This window comes from Hordeum vulgare, chromosome 2H, assembly GCF_904849725.1.
Source record: "Hordeum vulgare subsp. vulgare chromosome 2H, MorexV3_pseudomolecules_assembly, whole genome shotgun sequence".
NCBI classification, from domain to species: domain Eukaryota; kingdom Viridiplantae; phylum Streptophyta; class Magnoliopsida; order Poales; family Poaceae; genus Hordeum; species Hordeum vulgare.
In genome coordinates this window covers 559,822,184-559,834,571 of record NC_058519.1, presented here as the reverse complement: position 1 = coordinate 559,834,571, position 12,388 = coordinate 559,822,184, and the positions used below count along the sequence as shown (strand labels likewise).

The following is a 12,388-nucleotide window of genomic DNA, read 5'->3' as shown; positions in this document are numbered from 1 at the left end:
TACTGTACCTGCTTCTTCTTGGAGTATGGTGACATCTTCTTCTTCTTGGAGCATACTGACATCTGCTCTTCTCCTGCAGGTACGAGCATATTGAGATCTTCTTCTTGGAGTACGGGTGGAGTGTGTAGTTTAGGTCTGGGAGCACCATCTCCCATACCTAGACCTGGGAGTTGCTGCTGGTGCGCGAGGCGAGGCACTAGGCATGCAGGAGCAGCAGGCACGGCGAGGTACTGGGCGAGCATGAGCGCCGTGGCGCCGAGCAAGGAGAAGCTGCTTCAACAGCAGCGAGGAGTGCAGAATACTGTGATCCCGATTTCAAATTCAAAGTGGCGAGGTGATGTGGTAGAATTGACTTTTTACATAATTTTGGCCGCTGTCGTTATTCTCTGGCTAATACTAGCCCAGTACACTTGTAACACCAATTCAGTTCATCTTCCAGAGTTCCAATACAGAACCACCGATCATTGTACAACGAACAAATGACTTAAAGTGTTTTAGAGACAAAAGATTTACATCTGCAGGCCTGCAAGCTGGATGTCAACTGCACAACGTTAAAATCTATGTACCTTTGATTTGGCATCAATGTTACAAAAATGGAATATCTGTGTCAAAGGAAACTCCAAAATTTCCTCGTGTAAAAATGTACAACAACATGAACTAAATCAATAACGTAGGTACAGAGCTTACTACAAACACCAAAAGCAAATTCTTCTAGTTCTCGACCCATTCCTATCTTTCTGACCCTTGTGGAAAGCTGAGATAGCAAGATGCACCGAAGCATACGTCATAAAAGATGCCAGCAGGACACCACCAGCAACCATCAACCCTAGCCTGACAGAGAAGAACATGCACAGGGGCTGATCAGTTACTGGCAAGAGAAACATACACACGAGATGGCTTTCAGACAGTTTGTGAAATATACAAATCTACATTTCTACAGGAGCATGTCAGAATCCTAAATCACCGCAACTTTGAATGCATTCTACCTGGGTTTTATATTTTGTGGTTTGATTAAGCTAGAAATCAGGATATGGCACTATAAATCTCGGAGAGCCATGCTTTACGAACGAAATAGGAAAGGTCCATGCTACCCACAAATAATTATGTGGTCTAGGAAGTTCACACCCACGCACAGTCACAGCAACCCATCCTATCCCCTCTCGGTGAGGTCCTCAATCCCAAGTTTCCAACAGTCCTGCTCCCATAATCCTATAGATATGCCAGGAATGGTCCCATTTTTATACATTCAAGATCGGTAACTAGTACGGCTGAGTTTCTCCACCTTCTTCCTTCATATTAAATGGGAAAGAAAAGAGAGGGGTCAGTCGGTATCTTACTTTGCAAATAATGCAGTTATACCCAAGATAGTTGGTGAAAATACAGTAACTACAGCTATGACTGCCATCCCTGTCCAGTAAAATGTCGCCTCCATGTCAAAGTCGGATATATTGCGCTGATGGCCTGCAAAAGACCAAGCTGTTAGATACCTACAATTTCTAGACCAAACAGATGAAACTTTGCAAGAAGTTATATAGTATAACATGCCTGTAGCCACGCGATTCTCTGATGAATCAGAATTGCTATATCCTACATGAGTTGCACTGATACTTCCCCATCGGTAGACAAAACGGAGATAGCTACCAAACAATAAGAAGAATGCCACAAAGGTCCACTCAAACATCAGTAGCAGACCTGTCCATGGCCTAATTTGTCGTGGAATGATCGTGAAGGCAAAGGCAAGAGAGAAACCAGCAGACATAAAACAGATTAGCACAGCAATCGCCCCAAAATAAGAAGGCAGCTTCAAATGTGACCCGTTTGAGATCTGTGGCAGTGTTAAACAACCATTAGGCCAATATCACATGATCGTCAACACATTTCGGTAAGAAAATTAAACTAAGTAACAAACCATAACTAGGATGATAAATTCAATAATTCATATAGAAAAATATATCATCTTCCCGGCCCAGTTTTGTGCAGGATCAGCGCTTTACCAATATTTCTAATATAAACATTATCTTATATTCTGGGACAACTTTAAAAATCATCATGAAGGATGGTCCCTTTAGGTTTCATGCTCATTCTTAAGGGTGAAACATACAGGTCCAAGAGTCAAAATTCAATAGAATGTATTACAAGTGCAAAATGCAGAAAGTACCTTGGTTCATGTTAGAATGACAAAACCTACTTAACACATGATCTAAATTCAGAGGTTATTTGCTGTTGAACAGGAGTAACAAACTCTTTGATTTGAAGTAGAAAATGAATGTATTACAAGTGCAAAATGCAGAAAGTACCTTGGTTCATGTTAGAATGACAAAACCTACTTAACACATGACCCAAATTCAGAGGTTATTTGCTATTGAAGAGGAGTAACTAACTGTTTGATTTGAAGTAGAAAATGTAGATGATGAAACACCAACTACTGAATAAGATGGAAGTGCTTCTTCAGATTTGTACTTATGACGGCCTCTTCTAGCAAATGCACATAAAGACTGCACGATTGGGAAATCCTTATTGTTCTGTCAAAAACATCACACAAGAAGTCGATCAAGATTCAAAAGACAAATAACAGCAGGCAGCATGGAATGTGATTTAACCTGAAAACATGATGAAACACCACACACATATAAGAACATTTGTTAAAAAAAACTGGCAGCATGGAATGTGATTTAACCTGAAAACATGATTGGTAATAACCAAATAACAGCAGGCAGAAGGGAAGAATAAATAAAAATTTGACCACCAGCTGATCATGAGGGTTCCTTCCCCCACCGGTTCCAGGAAGAGATTCTTCAAGTTTTTGCCTAACATCCTGGAATCACACAAAACATAAATTTATTGCCACCATGCTACTAATTCACTTTCACAGAATACTAGACAAGTAAAGAATATATAATGAAATGAAATTTTACCTGCCATATTTCCACGGGTTTTACAAGCCAAGCTGTCCACCAGTCCCAGGGTTTAAGGGGACCTAGTGTGTAGTGAATAACTCTAAGTTCCTTCTCATCAACCATCCACTACACCATAAGTTAGATCATGAGTCCCAAACAAAGCACCATGCTCTATATAACTCATGTAACTAACATCTAAAGGGCACCCAAAAAAGCTTCGGTTTTGTACTTTTATGAGCACGAGACAACAAATGGGTATAAGAACAAAATTGTCTTTTATGATATCGGTGACCTTCTTCCATACATTCAAAATACTAAAACAGGACTTGCATACCTTACTGGAATCTATTTCTTTGCAGGGACAAGGTTTAAATAACATGGAACACAGTGTTAAATGGCATAAGTTTTTTACATAGAACATAAGATGAGGCACATGCAGTATCAAGTTTGCAAAAAGGTCATAATTTAGTCAGATAAATACCAACATGTTAGGCATTATCAGTGCACATAAAGAATATTACCTTGTTAGCTAGCATGTAAAGACCAACATCAGCATTATACAAGGTAGAAAGGCGCTGTGTCTCTGGTTCAGGTGTTAAAGGTGAGTCTGGCTCATATACGCGGGAGTTAGCAAAATCAGCATAATACGAATTAAGAAAACCTTGATCCCCTGCATTGATTAATTCAACATCCCTATTAAGTACAGCGTATAAAATCAACAACAATGCTAAATATAATCATCAAAGGACCAAAATAACTTCCAACTCGGCATCATATATATCCTCCCAAAACCATGGAAGTGTCGAGCTGTTGCAAATATATACTGTTGGAATAAGTTTCCATAGATTATTTTCCACGATTATCGTATGGCCCTCCTCTATCTTGAACATACCCAGCAAGGGAACAGGTTTTGATATTGAGGGGGTTGAGGGAGGTAGTAGTGTCCATGACATTGAGCATGACGAGGAATCATAAGAAGATGTGTCTACTCTACGAGCAGGTTCTGCAGCCACAAGCTGTTAACACCTGAAAGTATTGATGGTGTGTATGAACTGCAAGTTGGGATTTTTTGCAGAGGATGGGAGGATTGCCCTGGTGTTGCCACTCTAAACTTGAAAAGAGGACCTGACAATGCATGCAAAAGACTAACAAATCATCACAAACGCTGGTCAAAACAGGCCAAAGAGAGCTGAGGGCTGAAAATTTTCAGGTGTGATTGCAAGGTGGTGGATGTGCAACTGTCTATTATGAAATAACTTCTGTCTACATGCACTAACATGTCAAGTCTATGAAAATTAACACACTGAAGAGAATAATTGTTTACTTTACATTTTGAAAGTGTGAGAGCAAAGTCTCTAAAAACTTAACCCGTATGAAAAAAAAATCTTATATAATTAGTCTCTTCCATTTACGTAAACACGGTGGGTTTCAAGTTTATTGCACAAGAATTCTTTTATTATATTGACTAGCATGCACCAAAATTTAATAGTTGCGAGCAAACTGTTCACAGCCAATCGGCTTGTGTTCTCCAAACAATTGCCTGAATATAATAGGAAAAGAAGTGCATTGACCTCCAGTGTAGGAAGGCAATCGGTCTACTTGGCTAATCATATCCTTGAAAACAGTTTCAGATGGCTCCACAACCATCACTCCAGAATTCATTCTTTCAGAATGCTTCAAGTTCCCACAGAACTTCCCACACTTGAAAACATCCTCGATACTTTTTACAACTACAGTATCTGCATCAAGATAAACAACTGGGAGAACAACAACCTTTTAGAATAGTAACACAAAATTATGAGACGAAAGAGATGTCAGAAAAATAAATACTTTTGAAGAACAAAAAATATTATTGTTGTTTCAAAATAGATGGCTGTAGCCCTGCTCATTCAGTTCAGAGTAGAGTTTAGTAATATAATTATCATTTTGAAACAGATGGACTTGATGGCGGAAATAAAGAAGCAAAATTGCTTAAATTATTACCCAAACTTACCTTTTTTGTAGCTTGTCATGTTGAATATCTTTAGCTTTGTGTAGACACCCCAAAACCTCGTTGGTCTCACTTGGTTAGGATTAGCCAGTAAAGTTATACGATTCACGATCCAACCATCAGCCTAGAATGTATCTAATGTTAGATTCAATACGGATTCGTTTGGAACATACATGGAAGCAACTTTGCAGGTAAAAAGATTAACAAATAATGTTCATTGTTGTGTGGCATCTTCTCAGGTGATTTCTTGAGGAATCTTCTGAACTAATACAGTCTATAATGAAAAAACTTTCATCCAGGTCCAAACCATTCTGCACGAATCTATCAGAACCCATGATGCATTTTGTGCGCTGAGATCGCAACGAGCACCCATAAACTCCTCCTGCCTCTCAGTTTCAACAAAATTTTAACTTGAACCCCACGCAGCTCTGAGCCAAAGCTGCTACTACTTCACGGAAGCACACTTAAGCTACCGGTAAATTGGTGGGGGTGGGTTTATCATTCCGCAAACCTCGAGGAGCCCCCGCGAGTACTCGGAGACGCCGTCGGAGACGAGCACGACCATGTCGCGCCGCGTGCCGGTGTCGCGGATGGACTTGCCCAGGACGCGCACGCCGAGGACGAACTCGTCGCCGTAGAGCAGCGTGACGTATGCCTCCTCCGTCGCCGCGGCCGCGGCCGCGCCGGCGAGCAGCGCCGCCGCGACGAGGGCGGCCAGCAGGGGCAGCCCGGACGGCGACGATCCCATCGGGGCCTCGCCTTCGGCCCGCGCGGGATCTCGCCTTCGGAGCGGAGCTGCTCGGGATCGGCTCTCTGGCTTGTCCGGTGCTATTGTGATCTTCCCATGGCGATGGTGATGGAGATGTGTTCGGTCAGTCAAATGAGTTCATCCGGTTTGGACTTGTCAGGGCGGCTCATACGGCGGTCGTCGATGCTGGATCGAGGAAACGAGCCTTAGTGGGCCATAGCTGGGCCATCAGGCTCGGCCTCCCAGCCCATTCGGCCCGCTTTCGCTGCAGAAGCAGTTCACGGCCTCCTCTGAAGAACAAGAAAAACTCACACGGCGACGCATGCGACCGAAGAGGAGTTGGAGTCCCCGCCCTCAGCGACCGGCTAACCCACATCCCTTCCCGCTGCCGCCTCGCCGCCGGCAGCCGGCCGCCGTCTCGGTCTAACCGGCCGGCCCAAAGGAGGAAGACGAGGCGAGTCCTCACGGCGTCGCGCCCCCATGGACATACTCGTAAGCGCGGCAACCTTACCTCGCAATCATTTATCCCTACTCCCCATGCGCCGCAGTTCCCCCCCGGTTGATTTCCTCTCTTATCTTCCGCAGGAGAAAATTCGCGGAGGCGGCGACAAACCGGCCGGGATGGAGACGCCCCGGAAGCCGGAGTCCTGGGTGGAGATTTCAGAGTCCGTCTCGCGGCTCTGCAGCTTCGACGCCGGCGGGGGCGGGGGCGTATCTGTAAGCCTTCTAGGAGTACATTTTCCCCTTGTGATTTCTAGTTTTATCTGGCATCTCAAATGGTAAAATTGACTTGGTGTGAGAATAGCAATGTGCCTGTTCGACCTTGTTGTCACTTCTGAACTTTAAACAGTTATTATCGACCTACTGCAATTTCAGCAGTGCCCAGATAAACAATGAATCTTGGAGCTAACTCGCTCGAAGAAGGTAGTATAAACGATAACTACACTGCTAGGATGCTTCAGTTTATACAATAGCACAGTATCTAATTTGTAGCACTAGTTCATCTTTGTCCTGAGTGTTATTTCAATTTGCTTTCTATGTTTACCCAGGGGTAAGGGTTATCTTTTCAAAGAATCTATCGTGAAGAATTTATTCCATTTTATTAAATATCGCTAATTAGTGGAAAACCTAAAGAGCTACCAAAGGTGGGATGCAGCCTCTCCCTGGGTCAAGTGAGAGGACAGGGCAGAGAAGATCTCGGTTGTTCTTAACAGCGATATCTATTCATTTAACTCTTCAGGTAGATTTCCTTTACGTAATATATTCAGGTGGTTGAGGGGCTTTCCCCTCCTCCCCCGGTGAAAAGTTCAAAAAAAAGAAAAAACTCTTCAGGTAGAATCACCAGATCTTCAACAAGGTTGTAATACAACTGGCACATCACATATGAGATGAGAAGTCGAGTTTAAACACTCGTAACTCCAAGCACAATCATGAATCATCCATCTCAATCCAAAAATCTCTATTTCCATTTTGAATACAATGACATACCCTTGCCGCGTGATTGTGTAATTGATGGGACATGTTATACATCGTATATTCGTATGACCCTTTGTTCTAATAATACAAATGGACTAGCAACCTTGAAAATTGTTGTTTGAGTTTCTGCACCAGCGACAACTTTTATCCTCTTCTTGCACTTCGTAGATTTACTAATGTAAGCTTTCACAAGCAGCAATTGGCCTCGAAATGTATACTGCTTACCTAGATAACTAAAAATCTCAGTATGAGTAAGCATAATTCTCTAGTAAAAGTACTGGAACGTTACTTTCATGTTAATTGTATAGTTGAGTGTAAATTCTCTGTTATTGTATAAGTTATGGCTCCTATTTTCCTGTAGGTTAAACTTGTCCAGGATAACAGGATGGCACATGATAAGTTGGTTGATTCTTTCTTGAACAAGTTTTTTCCATCAGGTTATCCATACAGGTACAAGTTTACTGGACGTTGACATTCTTGATACTCTAATGGTCCACATTCTTTGACGAGTTTTGCTATTGATCATGCAGTGTGAATGAAGGTTACCTAACATATACCAAATTCCGAGCACTCCAGCATTTTTCTAGTGCTATGCTGCATGTGTTATCGACCCAGGTCAGTTCATCTGGTTGTTGTTACATTTTCTTTAGCAATAAGACTCTTGATTGGATTACGTGTGTCATCTCCATGAATTTTAGCTACTTTTTCTAGAATATTTGAAATTAGTCGAACTTTTATACTTTTACGTTTTACCTACTTTCGTTGATGGAAAAACATAGTACCTTTCTCCTTTCAACTGACTCCCCATGTGGGCTGCGGCTCAGTCTTTATTATTTGCTGCAGGTCTACGGCCTACCCCTGCACAAGCAACGGCTGTAAGTTGGGTAAGCATATGCCGACAGAAATGCCAAAGTTTCAAGCATGTAGTGCGACCAAAACATCTTGGCTGATTTTCTGTATCTCAGATTCTAAAAGATGGGATGCAGCATGCGGGAAAGCTCATATGTAGCGGCATGGGGGCAAGAATGGATTCAGAGCCAAAGAGTTGGAGGATATTTGGTGGGTAATCACTAATCACCATAATAATTGTGTCGCACATTTTCTGATATTTCTGTTTGTTTGTGTTCTTATACTGAAATTTTCTTTCTAAGCTACATTATTCATGACTCTTTCTGTGGTGTGCCAGCTGATGTTCTCTATGATTTTGGTACCGCCTTGGACTTCATTTCACCACTGTGTCCACAACTTTTTCTTGAAGTGGCGGGCTTGGGAAATTTCGCAAAGGTGCAGATCTAACTTGCATGCTGCACTTCAAATGGCACCTGTATTGCAATACAATCTCCTGTTGGACATTGGCATGTTTAATACTCGAGGTCTTGTTCAAAGATAAAAAAGAGTTTCCTTTGCGCCTGATGGTATATGCAATGACTATGTAGATTATAGGACGTCATAAAAAGGATAACATGTTTGTCCAGATCTGTCTGCCTGAAAATTGAGCTAGCACACTAATATCTTGTTGCTTGTCATTGTAGGGAATGGCTGTGGTTGCTGCCAGAGCGACAAGGCTACCGATATATTCATCTTTTGCCAAAGAAGGTAACCTTAGTGACTTGTTTGCTAAAGGGGAAGCCATCTCGACACTTTTCAATGTTATGGGGATAGGAGCTGGCATTGGATTATCATCTACTGTATGTTCAACAACTCAAGGGAAGGTACATATTCGCACTAACACACCTGTTAAGTTACTCTGTTTCATTTTATCAGGGAAGTAAACAAAGTAAAAATAAAATAATGCATTGCAAGATTAGATTAGAATGGACATTACTTTGAGAATGAGAATGACCATCAGAACCCGGAACCTATTATTATATTGGGAACTTTCTGCTTGGTACAAGCTTCTAATTGGTATATCAAATTTGTTTCAGCTAATCATAGGCCCGTTGCTTTCTGCCGTACATATATGGGGAGTCGTGCAAGAGATGAGGGCAACTCCTATAAACACACTTAATCCACAAAGAACAGCAATGGTGGTTGCTGATTTCATTAAGGTTTCTTATGTTTGACCTGTGACTTCAAACACTTCCTGTTTTTTCTTTGGTTGACAATGCTAATGTATTTTTTTCTAACACTGCAGAGTGGAAAGGTTTCAAGCCCAGCGGAGCTGAGATACAGAGAAGATCTTCTGTTCCCAAACCGGTTAATAGAAGAAGCAGGCAGTGTGAAAGTTGGGCAACCGCTTCGCAGGGTTTTGAGCCCACGTGATGTCGAACAGCTGAGGTCTACCTTCCCAAAGGAGAAATTTCTACTCGCCCAAAAAGGCGACAAGGCTTACATGGTCCTTGAGCAGAGCGCAACTGGAGAGGATGCGCTTCGGGGGTGGCTGGTCGCTGCCTTGGCTTCGGAGATGGAGAGATCAGGTGCTGGATCGCGCGACGCCGTCCTGAATGACGCCTATCAGAAGATGGAGAGCGTGTTCCCCATGTTCGTTTCGGAAGTGAAGAGCAGGGGCTGGTACACGGGCCAGTTCTTGGATGGAAATCACAGCCGGATCGCATACGCGAAATCCGAATGACCGCGCATGCTGGATGAAGCGCAGGCGGCGCGTCCCGCCTGTGATTTGCGGAGCTGGACGGATCAATTTTGTTTCATGTCACGTTGTTTGCGGCAAAACAATTTTTTTTGTGTGTGTGTCTGTCAGTCGTCAGTCGTAGGATCGCCATTCTATTTGTATGCGCCTTCGGTGCAGTGTATGGGTGCACTGAAACGAATGGATGATTTGGCTTCAGGGCTTCCTGAAACCATACACGAAACGGAAAACCAACACTTGAAAGGAGGCTGCATCTGTTTGACTACGTGGCTTGACTGGTGCGTATATCGTGCAAGTGATGGGATGGAGCTGCGGCATCTCGACTCCAAGCGATGGAAGTGCGGCATCTTGGCCAAGATGGTGACGTAGCGGATGACATAATCACGCGATCCCTCCACGAGTCCAGTCCACGGCGAAGCCATCTGGATTCCATGGGTTTTGCCGTGCTCTACCCATCAGAGTACATGGTCACCACAAATTTTAACCATCCTGCTGCAAGCCATGGAGTCGAGTTAGTAAATTCCAAGTTTGAGCGAATCATGCCGTCGACCCGTTGTCTTCCCGAGCGCAACGTGCCGACGCCGACGGTGCTTCCTCTCGGAGTTTTTCGCGAACACAAGTCATTCATCACGTGTGACCGGTCGATGGCTGGGCTGCGCATAGCAGTAAAAAAAATATGTACGAATTGCCGAATGGCTACGGAAATTACCGTCGACTGTACGTCGTATACGGTATGCTAAATCCAAATTTACCGTCGCAGATCCGCATCGCCCCCTCCTCCACCTCCGAGGTCTCATCTCCCTCCGCATCTCCGGCGTCACCGGATCCAGCGGTTGTAGCATATGTGGGAAAGCTTGGTACACGAATGAGAGCGGCATCCGTGGTACCAGCGACCCGGGAGGAGGTGGAGAGCAAGTGGGTCTGGGGTTCGACATGCGGAGAGTGTGGGAGGAATGTGGATGGAGGGCCGGGTGGAGGCGGGAGGGATGGGCTCGGCCACGCCCTCTTGGGTTTTGCTTAGCTTGGCCGCGCTACTGATTCATTAGCAGCGCCTGCCGCTGCCGGTGCCAGGCCTGGCCGAGCGAGGATCGAGGGAGGGCAAGCCAGATCGCAGCGTGCTGTAGTCTATCGACGCGCGCGCACAGAGTTCCGCAGGTAGGCTAGTAGCCTACCTGGTGAATTGATTCCCTTCCGGCGTGATGCAGGTACGTAAGTACGTAAACCTTTGCATGAACGGCTGGCTGGCTATAGCTTGGATGCCTGCTGCGCTGCGCTGCGCCTGCACGCCATGGGGTTTCGCTCCCTGCGTCGACGTCAATGCGTGGCCGCGGCTGCGCGTACGGGGCCGGTGTCCGTCTCTCGCGAATGAAACCAACTTGCCGGCCGGTGTGGCTACTGGCTAGCCCACTGCCGTAGCCTGGTGGTGTCCACACAAAAGAAACACAAGAGATTTATTAAGCAGCGATTTTTTTGTCTAAAAAATCTCTCCCTAATAATAAAGCACGCGTTGCTTCTTCCGTCCGTCGTGGTTGTTTTGCAGAAAACCTTCTGAAGTTTTCCGAAATCAACCCGCAGTCCGGATTTAAGTGAGAAACAAATCGTTTTTTCCGTTTTTACAGAAAACCGCCTGTGCTTTTCCGAAATCAACTCGCAGTACATAATACAGCGAGAGAACAAATCGTTTTTTTGGATTTTTTGTAGAAACCTCCTTCAGTTTTCATAAAATAAACCCGCAGTACATATTTGAGTAAAAAAACCAATCATGTTTCATATGTTTTCGAAAACACCTCTACAGTTTTTAATTAATTAATCTGTAGTTCAATTATAAGTGCAAAATACTTTAAAAATCATATCTTTTAAACGATAATTCCAATTTTATATTATTATATTTGAAATTTTATTAGAAAAATATGTAGAATCTGAATATAATGTTAGTTTATCTATTTAATTTTTTAAAAATCTGGTTATAATGTAATTTTAATCAATAGTGATGCGCACAATCTAAATATAATGTCATTTTATTTATTAATTAATTTTTAAATAATATTTATGCTGTGATTTTAATCAATAGCGTACAATCCATTTTTCATAACAAGGCCGATCCATGTTGTTAATTAATCCACGATCAAATTATAATTAACAAATACTTTAAAAAATATATCTTTTAAACTGTAACTCCAATTTTAAATTATTACATATGAACTTTCATTCAAAAAATGTGATGAATCGAATGCTAATGTATCTTACCTATTTAATTCTTTAAAATTCTATTTATAATATAATTTGAATCTATAGTGATGCGTATAATCTAAATATGATGTTATTTTATTTATTTAACAATTTTTAAATTCTATTTATGCAGTAAGTTTAAATAAAGATCTCAAGTAATGATTATTAGGTTAAAACGTGTTGTATGGTTTGCTTCGGTTGCAACGCACGGGCTCTTTTGCTACTAACTTTAAGCAGCGATTTGCAGCACGGGACCCGCGTGCGCTTTAGCCCAGGTGCGTGTCGGCATCTCGCAATTGCGCACAGGCAGCCCGGTCGCTCCAACAGAAAGCCGCCTGTGCATGACACTGCTTAGGCCAATTTGAACGCATGACCCATTCATACGTTCGTTTGGTCTGGATTCTATCCTTTAACGTTGATAATAAGGCTGTTTATGTCCAGATCGGTCCGTGGCCAGGTCG

At 43.1% G+C, this 12,388-nt stretch overlaps 2 protein-coding genes across 2 annotated transcripts; one reads left to right on the top strand and one right to left on the bottom strand.

Annotated features, from left to right (window-relative positions):
• Positions 1-537: 537 nt before the first annotated feature.
• On the bottom strand, positions 538-5,770 carry LOC123427246 (inositol phosphorylceramide glucuronosyltransferase 1-like). Its single transcript, XM_045111246.1, has 10 exons — positions 5,399-5,770; positions 4,891-5,011; positions 4,469-4,654; positions 3,419-3,567; positions 2,916-3,023; positions 2,678-2,815; positions 2,382-2,522; positions 1,546-1,825; positions 1,338-1,461; positions 538-831 (listed from the first exon to the last, which is right to left on the bottom strand). Exons 1-10 carry the CDS (start codon positions 5,633-5,635, stop codon positions 687-689), a joined length of 1,629 nt encoding a protein of 542 aa, XP_044967181.1. The 5' UTR covers positions 5,636-5,770; the 3' UTR covers positions 538-686.
• A 170-nt stretch (positions 5,771-5,940) lies between these two features.
• LOC123427247 (protein root UVB sensitive 2, chloroplastic) lies at positions 5,941-9,963 on the top strand. The gene is made up of 10 exons (XM_045111247.1): positions 5,941-6,127; positions 6,221-6,352; positions 7,473-7,561; positions 7,642-7,726; positions 7,936-7,995; positions 8,077-8,170; positions 8,298-8,395; positions 8,644-8,823; positions 9,037-9,159; positions 9,246-9,963. The coding sequence occupies exons 1-10, from the start codon at positions 6,116-6,118 to the stop codon at positions 9,681-9,683; spliced, it is 1,311 nt and encodes a 436-aa protein (XP_044967182.1). The 5' UTR covers positions 5,941-6,115; the 3' UTR covers positions 9,684-9,963.
• The last annotated feature ends 2,425 nt before the right edge of the window (positions 9,964-12,388 follow it).